Source organism: Globicephala melas, chromosome 21 (genome assembly GCF_963455315.2).
Source record: "Globicephala melas chromosome 21, mGloMel1.2, whole genome shotgun sequence".
Classification (NCBI taxonomy): domain Eukaryota; kingdom Metazoa; phylum Chordata; class Mammalia; order Artiodactyla; family Delphinidae; genus Globicephala; species Globicephala melas.
Genome location: NC_083334.1, coordinates 18,380,329 through 18,404,787, shown reverse-complemented (window position 1 = coordinate 18,404,787; position 24,459 = coordinate 18,380,329). Strand labels below are relative to the sequence as shown.

Below are 24,459 nucleotides of genomic sequence, written 5' to 3'. Positions count from 1 at the left end.
GTTGAGAGTCCGTCTGCCGATGCAGGGGACACGGGTTCGTGCCCCGGTCCGGGAAGATCCCACATGCCGCGGAGCGGCTGGGCCCGTGAGCCATGGCCGCTGAGCCTGCGCATCCGGAGCCTGTGCTCCGCAACAGGAGAGGCCACAACAGTGAGAGGCCCACGTACCGCAAAAAAATGAAAAAAGAAAAAAAAATGAAATGGGAATCAGAATAGAGAATGGGTAAACTTACACTATAGTTCTGGATTCTAGTTTTGTGGTTCTGGAGAAGCCAGTCATTTTCCCTGTTTTATTATATATATGCAGAATAGAGAGGTGGGAGGTCGAAAGAGCTCTAAGATTTCATTTCCCTTTAAAATTCTGTGATCCTAAGATTCTGAAGAAGCAAACTCTTTAGAAATGAAGTTTTTAAGGTTAAAGAACTTAGGACAGTCTGCCTAGTGAAGAGACAGGGTGAGGGATGGATGTTGAGTGCTCTCCCCACAACTGCCACAATAGCTATGTAAATGGGGCATGTTTTGTGACAGTTCTGTCAGCTTTACTTAATTTTACATGAAAAGTGGGGCTGTAATATCTATTTCTCACAGGCACTGTAAGCACTAAATGAGATCATGTAGTAAACACCTGATAAACAGTATTATTCCATACTTAGTATTTATTGCCTTTGTTACTGTAAGTAACAGAACAGACATGTTAAGAACCCTATTATAACGGCTCTATATCAGGTTCCATAATACCCAACATCTAAACATTTACGTTTCAAAACTTTCAGTGCGCAGGGAGCAGTACATAAGAATTAGAGTTCTGACCTATTGATATATTTTATTCATCTTTGAGATTGTTTTTACTTCCAATCACTAATGGATAGTTCAGAGATGCAGAGTTATATTCTTGATCTCCTTCAGTTTATTCTCGAAATTTTTTAAAAATTCCACTCAGAAAATTGATTATGGAATGTGAAGGGGGTAATGAATAAAAGATAGCATTTATGTTTAGAATTTTCTTTTGTTTCTGCTTTTAAGTTCAGAGCTTCAGCACCAACTCCTTTAAATTTAGGAGAAGATGAGATAGCTGCTCCAGATCCAGCTCTTACTTCCTGCGTCAGCTGACAGGCTCAGATATGCCTGGAACAAACTCCCGGACTACCACTGTCCTTTGACAAAGCTCATCCAAGTTTGCTACAGGGAGACCACCAGGATGAGAGATTGGAAAGCTTGCATAGGGAGAGCAGAGCCTCCCTCCCCCTTCCCTGCCCCGTGCAATGGCAAGCACCAGAAGCTTCTCAGTGCTTCCTTAATTTAACCTTTTTGTCTACACAGGAAAAAGAAAGAACATTCCACTTTATGCAAATGGTGCAACCAGATGAAAGAACCCATTTAAAGGAGTGTGCTTTAAGCTTTGTTTCTATAAATCATTTTCTTTGTAACTGCAAAACTCATTGTTTTTAAAGCTAATAAGGATTATCTCTGGTAAGCCAGGTTTGCTATTTTAAAATGAGAAGAAGAAAGAAAAAAAAAGGAGAGGGGGAAACTGTGTCCAGAAAATTGTATTCTTTCCTTAATGGGAGGAGAGATACAAAGGAGATAAGTTTCTACTTTTATCTTCTTGTTTCAATTTTGATAATAATGCAAAATATAGTATTAATCTGATTCTTCTTACTTTCCTATAAGAATGACACATAATTAAAACTCTAGTGCATTCCTCCTCCTCTCTCTACCCCTCCACTCATATTTCTAAGTTTCCTTTCCAGTCTCTGTTCTGCATTCAAAATTACTTTTTCTTTTCCTCCTGAGTAAAACTGCAAATTTAAGGTGGAGGAGTGGAAAAAGGAGGCGTTGAAACAGCTTTACATGAAAAGGTGGTTTACCATGACTAATCCAACATCAGTTTACGATGCAAGCCTGTTTCTTAAAATACAATGTACAATGAAGCAGATCATGAAATTTATTTTTTAGATTCTTTTTCTCCAGAACAAATCACCTCAGTTCTATTCTTTCTCCCAGCTCATCTTGCTTTATTATTTTAAAATTCTCATCATCATTCTTCAATTTTGGGGGACTGAATATGCAGAGAGCTGAAACAGAGCTGGTGTGTGTGGAGCAGAGTGGGAAGATTAGAAGAGAAGGTTACACAGAATGCTTCTTAAATCACACCTCTGTACTGTGGGAAGATTAGAAGAGAAGGTTACACAGAATGCTTCTTAAATCACACCTCTGTACTGTGGGAAGATTAGAAGAGAAGGTTACACAGAATGCTTCTTAAATCACACCTCTGTACTGTGGGAAAAACCACATTCAACTTTACCACCCTTGGAACATCGTGAGTATCGCTCTACAGTATAACATGGATCTGACTTTTCTACCATTCAACAAGGATTGCAAATAAACTTGTAATTATACAGTTGGCAGTGCTGCTACCAGTGATCTCTGTCACTCTTGAGCAATGCTATGAGTCCGGCTTCGTAATGGGCACTTTCTATACGCAGCTCATTTCAGATTAAAATAAATCTGCTGGGTTGTTATTATTATTCTCATTTTATTGGAAAGGAAACTGAAAGTCTGAGATGTATCAGAGCTAAGGTTTCAACTCCTATCTCCTTAGTTTATATTATAAAACTTTTAGTCTTTCCAGTTCAGTTTGGTAGATATTTGAGAATGTGAGAGGAAAAACAAAATTCTGATATATCTCATTGTTTTATTATAATAAAACTCTAGTTTAATGTATAGGGTCACCAGCTACCATGAATACAAAGCCTCACTGACAATGGATGCTCAGCTTAGAGAAATAGTCAGTTACCTGAAGAAAACTTGAGAGAATCGTCTCCCTATAGCCAAATGACTCATTTCACAGGAGACTAAACTCTATTGTTTCTTATATAAATAATGAACTTCCTTCTTTTTGGCCAGTACTTCAGAATATGTATTTTATTCCTTTCTTACCAGTGCTTTAGACTAGAAATCCCTAGAGGTATAAGCAAGAATGAATAAAAGCTGTGGGGAAAAGAATATTTTACTTGTGAGACTAGGCCTGCAAGTTAATGGAATCTTAAGATAATAGTCTCCAATTGTGTGTTTACCATCTAGGTTTGAACCTCAATTGAAGAACAGCTTTGAAATCTATGGCAAGGCTTCATATTCGTAAAAAGAACAGAGCTGGCGTATAACGTCTTATTCACTTTCCCACCACAGATTGTATTTGAAATGTTTTATACAATTATGTATTTTAAATAAATGGCCTTTCATGCTATGGATCTTAGTTACCACAGAAATGGATTTTTTCCTCACAGAACATTGCAGAAACCCAGACTGGCAGTTTAGTCTTCCTAAACAATTCACTGATTCATTTGATTTTCTAGTGACTAAGAGTTAGGGATTTTTTTCTTTTCCCCTTCTGTGGGGAAAATTGCTGTTTAAAACAATTCATTTAGGAGGTAAATTTTACAGGTGCAAAGATGATTTTGGTCTGACACTTTTCAAGATGGGGAAGAAGTTCTGAAAGTGTAGTAGAAATGGAAAATTTGGAAATTCCAAAGATCTACTGGATGATGGCAAATTATGGATGTTTTCTATTTCCTTTGTTTCTTCTATTCAAAACCCTAAGGCACAAAGTAAAAACTGACAGCCGGAGGCTTGAACCTGGTACAGAAACTTTCAACATCATCACTCTCTTCCGTCTTGTGCTTAGCCTCTTTATGAAATTAAATCAAGTTTCTGGTCTCTAAAGACTTTAGAACCTGGATCCCTGCTAAAATTCACCTCTTAAATTTGATAAAATGAATTCTTTTCGTAAAGGAATAAAGGATATAATTGTGATCTTATTATTATCTTATCTTATTATTAATACTATTTACTTGTTTAGCACAATGCCTGACACATAGTTATTACTCAATACTGTAGCATAATAGTACTTAACAATCTATTTTATGAACTTAAGAAGTCTATCTTATCTTGTTTAGTCTTTTGGCCTGATAATTTGACATACTCCACTATTTTATCATCATACACAAGATTATCTGGTAATACTGCTGTTTTATCTCTATTATTTTGCATAGAATTTCCTATTGCCCATATCTATCTAGGAGAATAACACAAAATCAAGATGGTCGAATCTTTTTTTTTTTTTTCTTGGTCAACATGAACTTCAGAGATACCAATTATCTATCACATATGGACAGTAGAATAAATAAAGAGGAAATATTGACTATAAAATTCTAGTTTACCTATATATGGCTATTTTTTTCTAATCTGTCCTTCAGAATTGAAGCACTTATATATGTTTAATTATACATAAAACCAATTATTAGGTGCCAATTTAGAAAAAAAAATGAGGTAATAAAAATATCATGGGTAAACATTCAAACATTTTGTCCCCAGCAAATTTTCTTCCTAGCTCTTTCAATACATTCACAGAACAAGTTACTGAGTCATCCAGATGAAAATATGCAGATATACATGCAGCAAAAACATTATTCAATTCAACCTCAAATAGAGGGGAAAGTAACCTTTCTCTTCCCTTATTTCTCATCAAGTTCCTTAAAGGAGAAGTCACAATTAGTAGGCATAGAGAACCCGTAAAATCGCCTCTTTCTCTTTCATGGTTTTTCACTGTCCTTTCAGAATAGAGGTGCTCCATCATGGACTAAGCTTTGGGAAGTAAATGCAGAAGCTGGTACCCACCACCCACCCTCCAGTTCCACAGAAGAGAGAATGGGGGAGCACGTGGACTTGCTCAGCTGCCCGCAAGACCCAGATATGTAAATGAGTTTCCCAGGAAGTCATGCCTTGTCTATATAATTCACTGGTTCCTGTTCATCTGCTTTACCAGGAATTTTCCATATTTTCCTCTATTGTCCAACTAACTGATTGAGTCTAAACGAAATTTAGACATTAAATGTTGTCTGAGAGCATCTTTTTTTTTAATCTCTATCTTTTCATTTCTACTTTCTAGGAAAGGCCTTAAAAAAAGAATCCTGCTTCCTATTCTACATGTTCCTGTCTCTACTTGATTGTATGTACTGGAGAATGCCTACATTTCATTAAAAAAAAAAAATTACCTTGTCCAAAATAAGCTCCCTTATGCACATTTCGAGCACCTTGGTATCCCAAACTCCTACAGATGACCTGTCCTCCACGCAATTCCCAGCGGTCGTCACAAACTGTACCCCACTGGCCATCATGGAAAATTTCCACTCTGCCTTCGTGAGGGCCGTTACCACCAACCAGTCGAACTGTCTTAGACGGTGCTGTCACAGAAACAAGCAGGGCTTAATTTTACATATATGTACATATTGCTTTATGCTTTAAAAAAAAAAAAAAGCATTTGAGCACATTTTTCCAGCAAGTTCAATTATTGGAATAAATATTAAACTTTCTAGCACCACCTATTGGTAAAGAGTTTAATTGCAAACATTGTACATATTGGTCAGATCTGAAGAGTAAATCTACTCTTGCTTTTTTATAAGTTACATCTATGAAAACACTGCAATGATTTTGTTCCAGTGACTTTAAAATTTTACAGCTACAAGTCTGTGAATGTTATAGAGATTTTTCATACTATTTTTAAAAATTTTAACAAAGTGATTGCTTTCTTGACGCACTAACACACAAACTAGAACATACATCCAGTGACTTTCCGTGATACAGGAGGTTGAGGAGAAGATATTTTATAATATCATAAACATAAAAATAGACCAAACGTCCTGTTCTTTACCAAGAAAAACAAGGTAACTATAATGACAAAATCAATTCAGAAATAGCAAAGATATTCCTTGATATAAGCCCCCTGGATTTTGTCCCAAAGTGTTTTTCTTGTTTTGAAAAAGGATTAATGAGATAGAAATCAGACAAGTTTTGTTTATTTTGAGAAATCGCTAAATCAGTAAACTTTGGGAAGAAATATACCATGTTTACAACAAAGTAACTTTGTTCTGCAATGCCTACGTAATCAAAATTGCCATATATACAGTAAACTTTTATAAAACTTTGATCATGTGCAGTGATTTACATAAATATGAAATGTCTCTTTCTCATTTTTAAAACTAACATACACATTTTGAACCTAAGAACAGATAAAGTGTGTAAATAGTATCACAAAAAATTTCACTTAGAGTTAGAAAATTTCTTTAAACAGCCTGAACTATTCTAGTAAGTATTTGTTAAAAAATCATTTGGCTGAAGAACAGAAAAAGGCAAAGACAGAAAATAATTTTTAAAATTTACTTAGTGCTAAATAAAATATTCTCTAATAATTAGAAAAGCCAATGAATAAATACAGTTCTATTTAAATATATCTTTTCAAATATGAGTTTGAAGAACACCATAATATAAAAAAGCAACATGCAATTCTTACAACAGAAATATCTCTGTAATGTGAAAATGGAGTTTTAGTGTATGGGTTTTCAGAACTCAGTTAACTAAAGAAATAGTAACTTTTGTTTTCTAATTTGAGCAAATTTTGTTGGAACAGTAATCCAACAATATGTAAACAAAATAAACAATTTCCTACAAGCCTGACTGAGCCACTCAGAAACATGAAAAGCAAACATTAACATGTAGTATTACAATTATAATTATTTTCTTGATTCATCCAAAATATAATTCAGTGCTAAATACTGAATTAATGTAATAATGTCCAGGTGCATAAGCCCTTCCTCACTTAATAAACATGAGTTACAAACATTAAAAACATTTTTAGAAAGGAAAATAATTTGCTATTGCAGTATTCAAACTTCCAATTACTAAGTAAAATACCTGGGTGACCCAATCATTCACTGTAAATGCCTAAAAAAATAGGAAATAATAATCCAGGAATAGATTGTGTAGTTTTAAAACATTACAGTCATGTAATAGTAACTAGTGCCACTCCCAATTATTTTACATAAGTCAAAAATAAATCTCCCTGTGCTATGCTGCCACTTCCCATCAGCCAACTATTTTACATTCGGTAGTGTATATGTGTGGATGCTACTCTCACTTTGCCCCAGCTTCGCCCTCCCACCCCGTATCCTCAAGTCCATTTTCTATGCCTACCTCTTTATTCCTGTCCTGCCCCTAGGTTCTTCAGAACCATTTTTTTTTTTAGATTCCATATATATGCGTTAGCATACAGTATTTTTCTCTTTCTGACTTACTTTACTCTGTATGACAGACTGTAGGTCCATCCATCTCACTACAAATAACTCAATTTCGTTTCTTTTTATGGCTGAGTAATATTCCCTTGTATATATGTGCCACATCTTCTTTATGCATTCATCTGTTGATGGACATTTAGGTTGGTTCCATGTCCTGGCTATTGTAAATAGAGGACACAACCTTTAAAAGAATGACATAGCCATAGGACATGACATAAACTGGTTAGAACCAACTAGGTCTGAGATGGGGACGAGACTTCCACTGGACCTTGAGGTTCTGTATATGCTCACTGTAACACATCAGCATGCTAAATGACACACCCACAGGCTCCATGGCAGTTCCAAGGCTGACCATAAAAGGTCAACAAGTGGGTGGGGCCCAGTTCCTGGAAATCCCCACCCCTTCCCCAAAATAGCTGGAATACTCCTCCCACTCATTAGCCTAAGAAATTACACCCCCCCCCAATAAAAACTGACCCTGTACCCTGGTGCCTTTCTCACCTTCTGAGATGGCCCACACTCTGTCTGTGGAGTGCATTTCTCTCTAAATAAATCCACTTCTTACCTATCACTTGGTCTCTCAGTGAATTCTTTCTGTGATGAGACATCAAGAACCTGAGCTTCATTAAGTTCTGAGACCAGGTGTGTGGTATCAGTTAAAAGACTGTGGGTTCAAGTCCCAATCTGAGATACACGGTTTAAGTTAGTCACCTGGAACAGCTGAATCATCACTTGAATCTGCTCAGGATTCTCTCTCCAAATTTTATCCAAGAGCCTCTCTGTTAAGCTGCTTCATTCTTTCCTTTGATTGCAAGCTGGCCATCTTTGTTCCCCAGTGAACACGTCTATTAACAAGTCCTACATTTATATTTTACAGTCTCTTTCTCGGAGACAGTTCTAAAATATCCAAGGAAGTCCTCCTATGACCTAGTTTGGGCGAGATGCCCATCTATGGACTAAACAGCTTGGGCCAAAGACAGGGTCAGTTACATTCACATGCCATTCCTGGAATGGGGGAAGGGGAGAGGCATTTCCCTGTTGAAGGTGAGTTTTGAGCAAAGACAGTAAGCCCGGTTCATCAGACATTTTAATAATCTTCGTGTACTTATGAATATTCATTATACTATATGTTTAGCCTGGTGTTCTTTTAATATCCCTGACTGTAGAGTATAACTGAAATTAAAAATCCACGAGTTAGATAATCTGGATTTTACTTATTCCTCTGACACTGTTTATGTGAGCTTATTAAACTATTCAATCTCTCTAGGACCAAATTTTCCAACTGTTAAAAAGAGAAAATGGTATTTGCTCTTAGTTAAAGCATCTAAACACAACTTCTCTGTGCTAGGCATTTTCCTTGGTTTCAGAAATTATTTGAATAAAGCATGTATCCTGCCCTCAAGATTCAAGTATTTCTGAGGTTATTTTGAAGGTTAAATAGTTCATTCTTTAAAATGAAGTACAAATGTAAAGGTTTTACTTTTACAAGTTTTGAAAATTTTGAGGTTTACATTTTGTGGAGAAAGCATTAGAATGAATATATTATCTTGATATTAATCACCTTATTAATTTTTTAACTACTCTCCTATTTAATACTTATCCTTCTCAAAGAGGAGATCTTAACCAAGTAGGATGACATTTTACAGATAGACAAAACCTACCCTATGGTTTCAGATGTGAGTGTATTTGACCTTTGTTATTTCCAAACATGATAAACCTTGAAGAGACTCTTGGAGACCAGTAATGAGTAAACTATGGCCTTAAGCCAATCTCAGCTTGCTGTCTATTTTGTAAATAAAGTTTTGGTGGAATGCAGCCATGCCCATTAGTTTACATACTGTGTAGGGCTGCTTTCAGGCTACACAGAAGAGTTGAATAGTGTGACAGAGACCTTCTGGCATGCAAACCAAAAATATTTACTAGCTGGTCCTTTTCTGAAAAAGCTTGCCAACCCCTGATATAATTGAAAACACAAGACTAGTATGATAGAGGATTTCAGTAGGAAAAATCCTGCCGTGTGACCCCTGGAACAAATAAGGTCACGATTAATCTCTACTTACTTCTCCAGTTTAACTCTTTGAAAACCTCTCCACCCCCTCTCCTTGCTCCCTTTAGTTCAATTATATAATTACTCACATTCCCAAATAAGCCTTGCTCTCCTTTATTTCTGGGGCTTTCGTTCCTCAATCCCCCCCACCCTTTCCTCCCCTCCCCACCACTGGCACCTCCCATTTCTTCACCCTCAGCCCCCAGTTTGGACTGGTATCCCTTCTCAGGCTCGCATAGCACTACTGCCCTGCAAGGCACCGTGAACCAGGTAATTTTCTCTCCCAGACTGAGGTCCTTCCCGTTATCTTTTCAATACCTGACCAAATATCACTTGATGAAGTCACTTGATGAAGAGTTTATGGTGTGAATGAATGAATTTTGACCTCTTCTTGATACGCCATCTCTATTACCTCAGTGGATTAAATTGGCAAATGCTTCAAATATCAAACACTGAAAGAAGTAGAATTTAGTATGTCACCAGTCTCTAGAGAGAATATAGTTTCTATGTGTAGAAGCAGTAAAGGAAATTGCGAAGGAGAGGTTGATTTAAACGTGAGTCTATTATAGGAAAAAACTATGTGGCTGTCCACGAAGAGCCCTCCAAGGTGGACCGGTCTGGTGGCAGGGTCTGATCAGAAACCTCACATATTCCAAAACTTGATTATTTGTAGGTTTAGAGGATTTATCTCTTAGTGGCAGACTAATGTTAAACAGACTCTCAGGACTAAATGTCAATTCAACTTACAACCAGAAAGGTAGTTGCCTCAAAAACGGGAATATTTTTAACTACTTGACAAGGCCATTTTCTCTCTGTGGGCAATCTGCACAAGAAGTCAAATCACAATCAGTGAATTGTTCGTTTAATTAATTTATTAATTTACAATGAGACATAGCTATGAGATTTTGCCTCTGGGTTTGGCCAGTGCTCTTTGCTTAACACATTTTTCTTTATATATGTTAATATATTCCATCAAGTTAGGTGGTTTGACATATCTCTGCTCTGATTCACTACAGTTTAACTTTCTAAAGGAAATCTTACTCTTATTCCCTAGATTTGGAGGAAAGTGTAGAGTACTGATAATTTCTATATATTTTTAAAAGCCTGTGTGTAATGTTAAAATATATAAAATATTTATTACACAAATAGCTCATTCATATTTTTATAAGATACCAGACAAAAAATAAATAATAGAGTAGATAATTTACAAAGGTTTTCTAATCTAATCTGAGAAAATAACTTCAAATATAGTGAAAGTTAACAAGTTCACTAGTTATTATTGTTTTGTTTATTGAAGGCTTATTTTTAAAGGAGGAAGTAAAACATATATTAAATATCTCGGAATAGAGGAATAGCTAAATTAATTATAGTATACATTAGATGGATAGTTTTAGACTCATTAAACATTCCTGTTAAAAGAATCATACAGAAAATAGAGAAAAATGATAATATAAAATTTAAGTGACTATATTAACATTAATGTTTCATTTTAATATGCCAAAAAAATTGATATATAAAAAGATTAGAAGGAAGTATCCAAGCATATTGACAGTAATTTTGTACAGGGGACAGAAATTGAATATAAAATCTTTTTCTTATTTTCTGAAATTATATTATTTTTAAAACTAAGATTAATTTAATTAAAATAAGTGGTGACCAGATAGTCACTGATGTCCTTACTGTTTTAAAGGATCTATGATTCAAGTTAAGCTGAAATTCATAAAATTGAGGGAAAGAACAAGCTCAGAATGAGAGATATAGTATAATGTCCTTTATATAAAACACAGAAAATAATACCATCTATCATTTATGCAAACATACATATGTAGTAAATATATAAAAACACGAATAGAAAGACACATGTAAACTCCATGACAGAAGTTTAACCTGGAAAAGCAAGGGAGGCAGGTATAAATGGGGCTTCATCTGTGCTAGTTAACAGGATATTTCTTAAAAGAGAAATATGTGTAGTCCGTATGGTAAAAAGACAACACCTCTAAAATGCGGGTGGTGTGCACACGACTATGTATTAGCTATTTGTTGTAAATGTTCTTCCTTCTTTTCTTTATATTTGAAATCTATTTTATTTAAAGAAGAAATCTATTTTATTTAAAGTCCCATGTTCATGGGGACACTGACGGAGCCATCTATGAGCCCAAAATAAATTATAAAAATGCTTCATATACAAGTCTTTTCTTTAAAGTTAGGAAAAACTATTATGAATCTACTATGTTTGAGACAGGAAGGGGTCAGGGCACAACCCTTAAAAGAATGACATAGCCATTGAAGACACAACAAACTTGTTAGAACAACTAGGTCCAAGATGGCGGACAAGTTGACTTCTACTAGACCTTGAGCCTCATTATACACTCATTGTAATCCATCAGCATACTAAATGACATACCCACAGGCACCATGACGGTTCTGAGGCCAACCATAAAAGGCCAAAAAGTAGGCGATGACCCAATTCCTGGAAATCTCCGCTCCGTCCCCAAAACAGTTGGAATAATCCTCCCACTCATTAGCCTATGAAATTGCCCTATAAAAACTAACCACCCATATTTTGGGGACTCTTGCCTTCTGAGATGCCCCATACCCTGTCTATGAAGTGTGTATCTCCCTGAATAAAACTCCTTTTACTTTACTATGGCTCGCTCTTGCATTCTTTCCTGCGCAAAGCCAAGAACCCACACTTGGTGGTAGTCCCACGGACTCACGCGAGACCTGGGACGTGACCATCCTCTCGTGCCCCACTTTCTTTCTTGCAACAAGCTCTAGTAGACAAAATTTTAATTTGAAAAGGGAAGTCAGGAAGAATGTGGACTATGGGGTGTCTTTGCATTGTGTCCATCACTGCTACTTGAGTGGAAGTAAAGAACTGAGGTTAAAATGTAAAATGACTTTTGAGGAGTGTAGCCATTTCATTTCAATTATTATCATATTGTTTACCTCATGGTCGTGCTTTCTTTTTTTTGTATCATTTATTGGAATTAGGATTTAGGGTTAAATTTATTACTCAATAGTAATTATTATATTTGTTTCAAATGTAACATTTTTTTAAAAAGTCTGGTTGCAAGTTGACCCAGAAGTCCTTGCAATATGGCAAAATTCCTCTAGAAAGGGAACTGATTTTTTAATTTAAGATAATTAGCTTAATGAGGTATTTAACTATGAAAGGCACATCCTGGTGTGAAATAAAACTCATTTTATGGCAAGACAAGAAAAATTTAAACATAAAAAAATTTTCTCTGCCCTTTGGATTCCACTCTCTCTTCTACTGTGCATTGTGTATCTGACTTATGCATCGACCAGACCTCCCCCATCAGCAGAAATACCTGCTCAACCATAAAGAACAACATTCTCCTAGTATTAGCAAGACAACTCCTTCAAAGATAACATTCCTTCTTGATCATGTACGGGATCACATGACTTACCACGATGACCCTTAGATCTGGATTATGTAAACTGTCAATAATACATCATTTGATGTACAGCCCTCTGCCTCAAAAAACTTATATAACTGTGCCTTGACTTCTAATGGGCAGAACAGTTCTCAGACCTGAGATGCTCTTGCTGAGTCATAATCCTCAAATTTGGCCCGAATAAAAGTTTCCATTTCTTTCTTAGATTGACTGATTATTATTATTTTTTTACACTGGATATCAGATGTTTGGAGAAATAGGCTGAATTTCTTGGAAAAATAATTTAACAGATTTTGAATCTTACTCCAGCAGTCAAAAAAAACAAGTATTCTGGAAGCCCCCAAACAGGGTAAAGAGGAGAAACCAGAGGGAGAAGATTTCAGTGGAGCACGAGTATGCAAAGTATTTTGATGGCAGGGGAGAGACTGAGGAGAGTGGCCAGTGAGGAAAATATGGAGTCTAATCTAGCCAGGAATTTCGACACAGTAAAGTCTAAGGTTCAACTTGAAAGTTGTAGACTCTTCTGCTCACATTTTCCTGTTATGAATAAGTCTTCAGTAAAATTCTCTTAGATCCCCAGGTGGAGCTAGGGAACATCCTCAAATGAAAGGAGAGGTGTGGTGCTGTGTTGGAATGAGTGACGTGGAGGGAAAGGAGCGATCACAGATGCATAGGCATGTGAGTTTCCTAGGGCTACGATATTAAATGGTCACAATTTGTGCAGCAAATTAAAACAACAGAAATTTATTCTCACAGTTCTGGAGATCAGAAGTCTGAAATCAAGATGTCCGCAGGGCTGTTTTCTCTTTGAAGGCTCTGGGGAGAAATCCTTCCTTGCCTTGTCTTAGGTTCTCATGACTCCGGCCAGTCTCAGTGTTCTTTGGCTTGTAACCGAATCACTCTAATCCCCGCCTCTGTCTCCAGCTTTTCACCATGTCTCTGTGGCCTCCTCTTATAAAAACGCCAGTTGTTAGCTTTAGGGCCCACCTGAATCCAACATGACCTCATCTTAGCCTAACTACATCTGCAAAGACCCTACTTCCAAATAAGGTCACATCCTGAGGTTTCAGGAGCACTTGAATTTCTAGAAACCCTACTAAACCCACTATCACAGCCGTGGCAGGGATTTGAATGAGGAGACATGGGGAATATAATTTTTCCATATTTTCGTCAATCTACTTCAGACAGGAGGCACTGGAATTGCCTTAGAATGTGAGGTTGGTGCTCAAACAATTTTATTTCAATATTAAAGAACTGACCCCCAAGATTTGAGGACTGCAGAATAGCTGGGTAGTAGACATTTGGTTACACTGGAAATTAGTGACTTAGCAAAGTTAACCATGATGACACTGAACACCCATAGTTCAGCGACTGAATAATTAAAAGACTGAGAATGTGTTGCGTCAAAATAAACTGTACTAAACCTCAGATGATATTGAGTAAATCTATTATAACTTAAAAGTTCTTACTTCGCAGTGGGTTAAGCAGGATATGAGTGACAATTCAGGTGAAGCAGGGGATGAAAATAACTGTAGTACCCCAGGAAAGGGTCAGGACCTGTAGGTTAAGCCACAGTGGGAGATATTTCTGGGACACTTCATGTGCAAGCAAGTAACTGCTGTTCTAGGGAATCTCGTCTTGAGACTCACATTGTAGGGCAATGCATGGCCAGAGAAGCCAGGTTAAGGGAGCAAATGATAGGTTGTGAACCGGGAATACTTCGGTGGTCCAGTGGTTAGGACTCCATGCACTCACTGCTGAGGGCCCGGGTTCAATCCCTGGTCAGGGGACTAAGGTCCCACAAGTCACCAGGTGCGGCCAAAAAAAAGGCTGGAACCTATAACCTATGTTCGGAAAGTGCTTGAATTGGAACAAAAGAAACAATCTTGTATTAGTATAAGACTACATGTACTGCAGAACAGGAAGCCAGGACCTGGTTCTCTGAAAAAAGCCATTTGGTCCTCCGAGGTTGTGGAGGCATGGGGAGTGGCGTGTTGGGTCTTTCTACTCTATCTGAATTCCGGCACATAACTGAAGGAATTTCAAATTTTGCTAATGCAAAAGACCTGGCTGGAATCGTATTGATGTTTTTTTTTCTTCCGTCTCATTAGCTCTGTGAGAATCAGGCTGTAAGTCAGCTGAGATAACTCCTAAACAGGACCAGTGCTAATCACTGGATTCACTGCTGATTTAAATCTCTATTTCAATTTACAAGACATATTAGTTATACGTACTACAAAGGAACACATGTACTGTGTTAATGGAATACTATATGTTTTTAGTGCCCATTTATGGAATCATATAAAGCTTGAAACACCACATAACTGTCAAGAATGAGCAGCATTTGTCTAAGTTAGCTGGAGACAACACTGCTCAGGCACACTCTGCTCTGCTGAAGCCTAGCTGGGCTACTGAGAAAAGGACAGTGCAGTTAAACAAGAGACACAATAAAAGAAGAGGACATCAAAGCAATCACATTATATTGAAAAAAAAATGTTCAAATTGAGCCAGTTACTGAAATAAAGATAGAATATTAGCAGGTAGCTTCTTCCCCTTGTGCATATGAGTAATTCTCAATACAATAATGGAGGCTAGGTAAGCATTCTAGAAAGACCATGTTTCTGAGTTAATATACTTGGGGGAAGAGACTGGAGGCAATGGCTGGAATGGGATATGAAGGAAGAAACATAAACTAACAGAGATTAATTGAGAATATTTTTGGGGAATTTGACCTAATGGAGTTCATATTGTAAGAACTCTTATGTTAAGGTCTTTCAATGATTAGGCTCATTCTAGAAAACCAAATTGCTCTTTACAAATCTCTTTCTCTCCCTTCCTTCTTTCTCTCTCCACACCTTCCGTATGACATATTTGTGGTATTTATATATAAAAAATATATAAAGCTAGTTGTGGGAGTGTTGAATGGAGTCACAGTTACAAATAGGGACTTTGGAGATCAATACACCAGGCTTTGTGATTCTGTTCTACCACTTAGTGGTGAGCTTCAGTTTCTAATCTATAAAATGGAAATGATGATAGGACTTACCTCAGAGGCTCTTCTGAAGATCAGATGAGATAACGCATTAAAGTCCCTGCATTAGAGAGTAAATATTTTCTAAAAGCTCATTATTATACTTATTTCATGTTTGGAAGAGAAGCCTTTACTTTGGTCAACTGAATGCTTAGAGAAAGACCAGAATTCATTTAAGGTTGTGCTGAGCCCTCAGCAGAAATTAAATGAAAGACACACAGATATTTCGTATCATTGTATGAGTTTCAAAATAAGACATTTACTCTAAATTCACATCCTGATTACAGTCTTATTGGGTAAAAAGCACAGTAGAAAACACTAACAAATGACACATTAGTAATTGGTATATTGAGGACAGAACCTCACACAAAGTGTTTCATTGTATGGCTGGAATTCTGTTTGCTTGAAACACATACACTTTCAAGTTAGGGTGAGAACACAGCAAACTATTAGGACAAGCTTTAGAACTTGGTGCGGACTTGTTTTCTTTTTATTATATGTTATTAAATTTGGTGTAATTTGTGCATTTGAACTGGGCATTTCAGCCTCTACTTCTGTCTAAAGAAAACAGCCTTTCTCCCCTAATTTGGAAAGTTCAGGTTCGTATTTGACACACTTAAGAATCCCTCTGCAGTCTGGGGTGTCAGATAACTGGTGAACCGAACCCCCTGGCATTGTCCCCCAGGGTCCCTGGGATCAGGGCCGTCAGTGGCAAGTGTGGACCAAGTACTGCTGCAGAAGAAGAGGGCTCCCAGGTGCTGCCTGTTCCCCGGTACAGAATGGGGTAGGAAGTCCTACCCAATTAAACCACAGGCAAAGAGATACAACTCATCTTCAGATGTTTGCTTTAACTGGCTCGTCATCGTTGCCAGTTTGCTACTACTGAGGATGATCTGATTCCTCTCTGCCCCTTTTTTTCCTGGAGACTTTGGTGTCAAGCCAGCACAGACCCAGAGTACCACTGACAACTCTAATTTGTTTCAACACTTCTCGGAGCTTTTTCATCAGCAGCGTCTTGGGCTCACGCTTTGTTCCTCAGAGACTGGAACTCCCGTTTTATTAGCCTGACATTTTGTTCTGACCTCTGTTGACAGCTTCTGGCCTCTGGCGTGCACTCTGTTTAGTCACTCCTTTTATTTATAACTTATGCTCTTTTGCTCGGCTCAAACTCATTGATTTGTGATCTGGTCATACTCGCGTTGCTCTATCTAATGTAAAATCTTATCTGATTCTCCAGCACCTCTTTTTGTCCATGGCATTTATTTAGCTTCTTGCATTTTCATTTGGCTCTCACTCCTGTCCTGATTACAGATTTTAAATGTCTGCATTATACCAGCGAGGAAGAGCAGCTCCAGTTCAGAGAGACCATGACCACTGAGAACTATGCCTTATGAGTGTAAAGCACTTTATAGTATTACAGAGCATCTGCATACATACAATATCTTACGTGACCCTCACAACAATCCAGTGAGGTAGGCAATACGATGCCCATTTCACTGGGGAATGAATGGAAGTGGGGAGACACACATAGGGACACTACTGAGAATTCTACTAGAACATTAATGTTGTGAATCCTGGGGCTATGTGTTAAACCTTGAAGGAAAGGAGAGTTGAGAAAAGTCAATCTGTTGATTAATAGAGAGACATTCAAAACTAACATGGAATCCCACATTTTTCCTTTTTTTAGTTTGCCTTTTCTTACATTTTCTCCTTTCTCACTGTCAGCCCTTTCTTCACCTACACAAAATATCTCCAGTTCTACTGAAATATTTATTTTTCTCCAGGATCTATACTGGATATTTAAAGCATGAAGTACAATGAGTTGTGTTAAAAAAAATTTTTTTTTTACAGTTTTTATTCAATAACGTAACTAGCACACTTAGGAACTTTGTTTTTTACATGTGCTTTTACCAAGGATACTAAATGCAGCAGGCTGGTGAAAAGACCTTTTTAGACTAAAACAATTTCATCTTTTTTTTTTCAGCAATTTTTTTTATGATCAAAATATTGTTGCTTGAAACAGCTCGGTATTTTAAGGAAACAAGTTTTGTTTTTTGGTTCAAAAATGTTGAATGAACTGCCCCAGCTCCACTAGACCTCACTATAAAACTTGAAAACAAATATGCCATAAATTGGAGAATAAGAAGACATAAATGCAAACTAAGCAAATCAAAGTCAATTTACCTTTTTAAAATTCTAAGGAATTAAAAAATCTTGACCTACTCTGAACACCTATGGAGCCCTGTTCCTTCCCACCATATACCTCTGCTCTATTATATAACTGCCTGTTTCCACGTCTATGTGTTCCTGGGACAATTAGTTCAGGAAGTCCAGGGACAATGGCTATCTTATAAGCAGTTTAGTCCAGCTCCAGGAGGTACACAATAAACATATGCTGAATGAACAAACGGATTCTTTTAGGGCATCCCTATCTCTGGTTGAGACTGGTACTTTTGAGGGTAGAGAATGCACATATAATCGGTATCCATGAGATTTCTCCTGGAACCCGATGGGTTCAGAAGACACTAGATGAGTGGGTGGCAGAGGGCTCCTGGCCTAGCTCTGAGGAAGGTAGGAACAGCCCGCCAGTCAGTACCTGGGAGGCGTCCCAGCTCAGGACGGTGGTGATGGTGGGGTGCTGGAGTGGGTAGAGGTATGAGCAAGGGAGCAGAGAGCCAAACAGTACCAAGGACCAGGAGAGGAAGGCAAGCGGAAGCCAGGCACCATTCGGGAACCAAGGTTGTCTGGAGGAGCCACAAAGGGATCTTGGAATCAGTTGTGCTGTGACTTGTCCAGAGGTGAAGGTCCTTTTAGTGAGATGGTAGCACAGGGTGTCCCGCCCAACCCACCTGATCTTCAAAGGGGCCTGCCCTAATATGATCAGGGAGTTATGCTGGTCCTGACACATATGTAAAAGAGGAAATAAGAATGAAATTAGAACATTCTCTAACACCATACACAAAAATAAACTCAAAATGGATTAAAGACCTAAATGTAAGACTAGATCCTATAAAACTCTTAGAGGAAATCACAGGGAGAACACTCTCTGACATAAATCACAGCAAGATGTGATAGATCTTTTCTGATCCACCTCCCAGAGTAATGAAAATAAAAACAAAAATAAACAAATGGGACCTAATTAAACTTAAAAGCTTTTGCACAGCAAAGGCACCCATAACAAAATGAAAAGAAAACCCACAGAATCGGAGAAAATATTTGCAAACGAAGTGACCAACAAGGGATTAATCTCCAAAATATACAAACAGCTTATGCAGCTCAATATCAAAAAAGCAAACCCAATCAAAAAATGGGTGGAAGATCTAAATAAACATTTCTCCAAAGAGGACATACAGATGGCCAAGAGGCACATGAAAAGATGCTCAACATCGCTAATTATTAGAGAAATGCAAATCAAAACTATAATGAGGTATCACCTCACACCAGTCAGAATGGCCATCATTAAAAAATCTACAAACAATAAATGCTGTAGAGGGTGTGGAGAAAAGGGAACCCTCCTATACTGTTGGTAGGAATGTAAATTTGTACAGCCACTATGGAGAACAGTATGGAGGTTCCTTTAAAAACTAAAAATAGAGCTACCATATGATCCAGCAATCCCACTCCTGGGCATATATCCAGAGAAAACCATAATTCGAAAAGATACATGTACCCCGATGTTCATTGCAGCACTATTTACAACAGCCAGGACATAGAAGCAACCTAAAGGTCCTCCAACAGAGGAATGGATAAAGAAGGTGTGGTATATATATACAATAAAATATTAGTCAGCCATAAAAAAGAATGAAATAATGCCATTTGCAGTGACATGGACTGACCTAGAGATTGTCATACTGAGTGAAGTAAGTCAAACAGAGAAAGACAAAGACCATATGATATTGCTTATATGTGGAATCTTAAAAAATGGTACAAATGAACCTATTTACAAAACAGAAATAGAGTCAGAGATGTAGAAAACAAAGTTGTGGTTACCAAGGGGGAAGGGGGGGTATAAATTTCAAGATTGGGATTGACATATACATACTTATATAAAATAGATAACTAATAATAACTTACTGTATAGCACAGGGAACTCTACTCAGTACTCTGTAATGACCTATATGGGAATAGAATCTAAAAAAGAGTGGATATATCTATATGTATAACTAGTTCACTTTGCTATACAGCAGAAACCAATACAATATTGTAAATCAACTACACTCTAATAAAAATTAATTTTAAAAAGCTGAACCAAAAAACAAAAGAGGAAATCAATGATTATTTTTGTTATATTTAAATCATGCTTGAAAAATATTTTCTAAAAGTACAGCAAAATAATTCAATATAAACTTTCATAAACCAGAATTAATTGAATATGTGGGGAATCACGCACTTTCACAGGGAACAAATTGGCACAACCTTTTGGAAGCCATTTGTAAGAATCCATCAAATTGTAAAATGCACGTCACCTTTGAACTATTGATTCAACTGCTAGCAAATTCTCTATTAAAAAATATTCTCACAAGATCATGTAAAAGAGTGCTGAATGTAGCACTGTTTCTTAAAGCCAAGCTAAAGCAAAGAAAAATCATCAAGTGTTCATGACTAGGGAACTGAATGATACATTATGCTAATTATGGTAGCGCTATATAATGGAATAGTGTGTAGCCACTGAGAGAAAAGAGCCACATACACTGCCATAGCAGATGACTGGCATATTAACTTAAATAAGGAGAAAACAGAACACACTGTATAGATGTTTCTGTATTTGATTCTTTCTGTCTTTTTGAAACATTAAGGCATTATATACTCTCCATGAGGGGCTGGGTACGTGGAGAGGAATCTGGAGGCTATGTACACACACACACATTTATACACAGAAATCTCTCTTAATACTTCCTCAAAGAAAGCAAGCACGTAAACTTCAAAACAGCCATGAAAATATCTGTAACTGAAAACATATCTGAACGTATCTGAAAAAAAAAAAATTCAAAGCATTTGATAACCTCAGGTAACAAAAGACAGTGTGGGTGTTAGATTAACAGGCTACAAAATAAAGGTGTCCCTTATTTGCCAAGCTTAACCAGAGTCAAGGTTAAGAAGCTCAGAGAAAGTCTCAGGAAAAGGAGAAAAGGAGATAAAGAAGAATCAAAGATAAAGGTAGAGATAAAGATAGAAATAAACATGCAGATAGGGAAGAGTTACACAGGAGTTCAGAGAAAATAAATGGAGTGACAAGGAGAAAAGAGAAGAAATGGAATAAAAAGTAAAACAACAGATCAAAGTGATCACATCAAAGAATAAATGGACACAAAGGAGAATTTTTCCTATTGTTTCTATTATCTTAATATAATAATAACAACAATAATAATCATTGACTAACACTAAAGCACTTTGAGGAGACACACAATACTCAGTGTTGTTCAATTTAGGGGCAAACACACTTCAACAATGCAAACAATTATGAAAACAACTGTAGAAAGCATCATGTAGTTACACCACACTTAAATGGCTGGCATTCACAATGGTGACCCTAAGTTGCCTAAATGTGGCATCAACACAGTGTATGAGGTAAAAATAATTATTTTTACTACGACAGAGAAACTGGGACTGTATTTTTTAAACAATAATTACAACTGAAAACTGCTAGATTTGGGGATCCATTAAAGGATTTGTGAAAATCTGCCTAAAACAGACCCTTGATGGGTAAAGATTATGATAGCTGTGTGTGTATCACTTATTCTCTCTCTCTCTCTCTCTCTCTCTCTCTCTCTCTCACACACACACACACACACACACACACACACACACACACACTACATGCAGCTCCAACTAGGAACACAGAGGAGGAACCCTTGGTTTCTGAGAAATCAAGTGTGGATTCCTCATTCCCTTTCAAAATCCTTTCATTATATCTGGTAGATTTGGCCTAGACACACAACCATTGACTTATGGCACTGTGACTACTGAAGATATCTTATCTAATATCTAGTTTTCAAGATCCAATGTACAGATTCTCTACATTGGAACATGAGGTCAGCATTCCACCCACAGAGATCCCTGTTGTGAAATCTATTCTGTTGCAGTTTTGAAGGTCTGGGATATCGAATACCACTTCTCGAGTTTTTATCAAAACAAAACAAAACACACAAAAATACCCCAGCTGTCAGAGAATTAGCCTGTTCTTAGATTGTTCAAATTCCTATATGTAACATTTCAGTTATTTCAGTTAGTAGGTAGGGAGGCTGTATTGTTTCTATTCATAAGCTTGATTCTCTTTCAGCAGATTGAAATTGGCTTGAAAATTGAACAATTTTCTATGTGAAATTTTTAGAAAATTACACTCATCACAAAAACTAAATACAAATGGGTAATGAGATTTAGAGTAGTATAATTTAATCTATTTGTTTTACACCAGTTAGCACAGTTTATTTGTAGAAAGCTGTGGCTGACTTCCAGAGAATCCCCATGGATCAACACTGAAGTTCTCAACCTTTGCCTCAAGCCCAGACCACCACTATCACAAGCTTGTTTATTACAAAGGCACACACAAAAAAACCAAGAAACCATAAACTTACTTAGCACGCTTCCACTCCCTTTTTCCCCCTTCTGGCCTTTTTGTCCAGAATTTCCTTTAAAAAAATAAAAATAAATAAAAAGAAAAAACTTTTTTAAATTTAGGCAATTCACAGCACTTGAAATGGAGACAGCAACACAAGGTCATCTAGAATAACAACGTATAACAATCTACAGATTTTCAGACATAATAATGTTGATGACGATGATGATGATAATACTAATAGCTATCATTTTAGAAACCCTCTTATGAACTTAGCATTATATGGGTAGGTCCTTTACATACATTATCTCAGATTACTTACCAGGACACTAAATGTTCCATTTTCCTAAAGTAGGCAAAACTGAGGTGTAAGCAGTTTGTTTGGGATTATTCACACTCCTTTTCCTCCTCCTTCTTTGTGTCTTCCTCCCTCTCCCAGAAAGCCTGGTATCCTCCATCTTATCCCAAACCTTGTTTTTCTGTTCCCATTACAATTTGTCTGTCTTGTTTTCTATTTCTTTTATGTGAAGCCTAGCAAAGATGGAGCTGTGAATGAATTTCTGGGAGTGGTGAGATCCCAATTACCTCAGTCTTGGGGGAAGCTGGGAAGGTCTGAGGGGTGTCTAACCCTCTAGATAGTTACTTTCGGCTTCGAGAAACCTCATTCACATACTTTAGAGGTGTGCTACAGACCCTGTGCTAATAAGGGTCAGGACCTTATATGGAAACATTGTTAAGACCCTGCTCTTTGCTAATGGGTTGTTATTTCACCTAAGGTTCCTAAAGCTATATCCAGAGGTTAAGCCCTTAGTACCAACAAGAAAATTCAACGATGACAACTGCATCTCACTAGAGGGGTGCTGTTCTCACATATCGATTCTTCTTCCAAGAGTCGTCAGATATGTCTTGTAAGTAATCACCTTCCTGGCATAAATGCAGGACTGACCATAGAGCCATCTATCTCTAAGTCAAAATCTTCATTAATGTTCTTGATTTCCTCCAGCAAAATCAAGGACTGTTCTCTTTTCATCCAAGAGCTCAAAGGGCATAGTTCAAAGATCATGAGCTTTGGAATAATAACAATAATTTTAGATTCTCTTGTGTTGAATTATTTTGCTCTGCCACTTATCAGGTATGTGGCTCAGAACAAGTCTTTAAACCTTTCTGAGCTGAAGTTTATTCTTCTTTCAAATGAAAAAATAGTACCCTCCATTGCAAACTTGCCTTGAAAATTAGCAGCAATGTTTATAAAGGGCCTTGCTCTTAAGAGATGCATGTAAGACATGGTAGCTCTTATTTGTTTTACAACATAACTTAGCTAATTTTATTTTCAGTGAATGAGAGGATTTTTTCATTTCACTTTTTTATGGCAAAATTATTTTATATTTTATTTTGCAGTTTTAATCATTATTTTGTTGTTTTTTTTGGTCTGTTTCTCTAGTTTACTTTGCCTTATCCATGCTTTGTTTTCGAACATTTGTCCTTATTCACCTCTTAGAGAAGACTTTTTTGATCTCCAATTTACCAGATTAAAAAAAATACAAAATAATGTGTGATGAGTAACATGAAAATTGAGATTTAGCACTTAAAAACTGAAGCTATTTCCAATTAAAATTTTATTTTGAAATGCCAACCATTCCTTATCATGGTATAATAGTCTCTAATTGCTTTGCATATATGATTACACTGTACATCATTAAATTCATTTTTTAATTGTGATTCAGTCATTTCAGGTAATATTAAATTGACAAGAATCATTAATTTAGCACAAAGTACCTAAAACCTTTTCTATTTTTTTTTTTTTGGACGGTAGGCTTTTATAAGATATAATACCAAAGTTTTAGATTTCCTCAAGAGGAAAAATCTAAGATGTTAAACAAAAATTGGGGGAGGGGGGTTAAAATGGTGTAACTGATCAGTTCTAATTCTTTTCAGAGAAGATAATATAATAAACAAGCTTAATTTTATCATTCTAGCGTTATTTTCAGAATTAGAAAATAATTGTAAAATTACTCTGGGAAGTTTTTTCATGTTGTAGTTTGTCTTGGGTATTTTATTTTTTAAATAAATTTATTTATTTATTTTTTGGCTGAGTTGGGTCTTTGTTGCTGCGTGCAGGCTTCCTCTAGTTGCGGCAAGTGGGGTCTACTCTTCGTTGCGGTGCGTGGGCTTCTCATTGTGGTGGCTTCTGTTGTTGCGGTGCATGGGCTCTAGGCATGTGGGCTTCAGTAGTTGTGGCACGTGGGCTCGGTAGTTGTGGCTCTCGGGCTCTAG

The 24,459-nt window shown here is 36.9% G+C and overlaps 1 protein-coding gene across 2 annotated transcripts in view; it reads right to left on the bottom strand.

The window, feature by feature from the left end:
* The window catches only part of MSR1 (macrophage scavenger receptor 1), a 67,837-nt gene that overhangs the window by 5,077 nt on the left and 38,301 nt on the right, over nucleotides 1–24,459 (bottom strand). For both annotated transcript variants that reach the window (XM_070044626.1, XM_060291600.2), the window contains exons 8-9: nucleotides 22,205–22,258; nucleotides 5,054–5,242 (exon numbers count right to left, since the gene is read on the bottom strand). In XM_070044626.1, coding sequence (XP_069900727.1) covers nucleotides 5,054–5,242; nucleotides 22,205–22,258 — 243 coding nt within the window. The remainder of the gene's footprint in view (nucleotides 1–5,053; nucleotides 5,243–22,204; nucleotides 22,259–24,459) is intronic.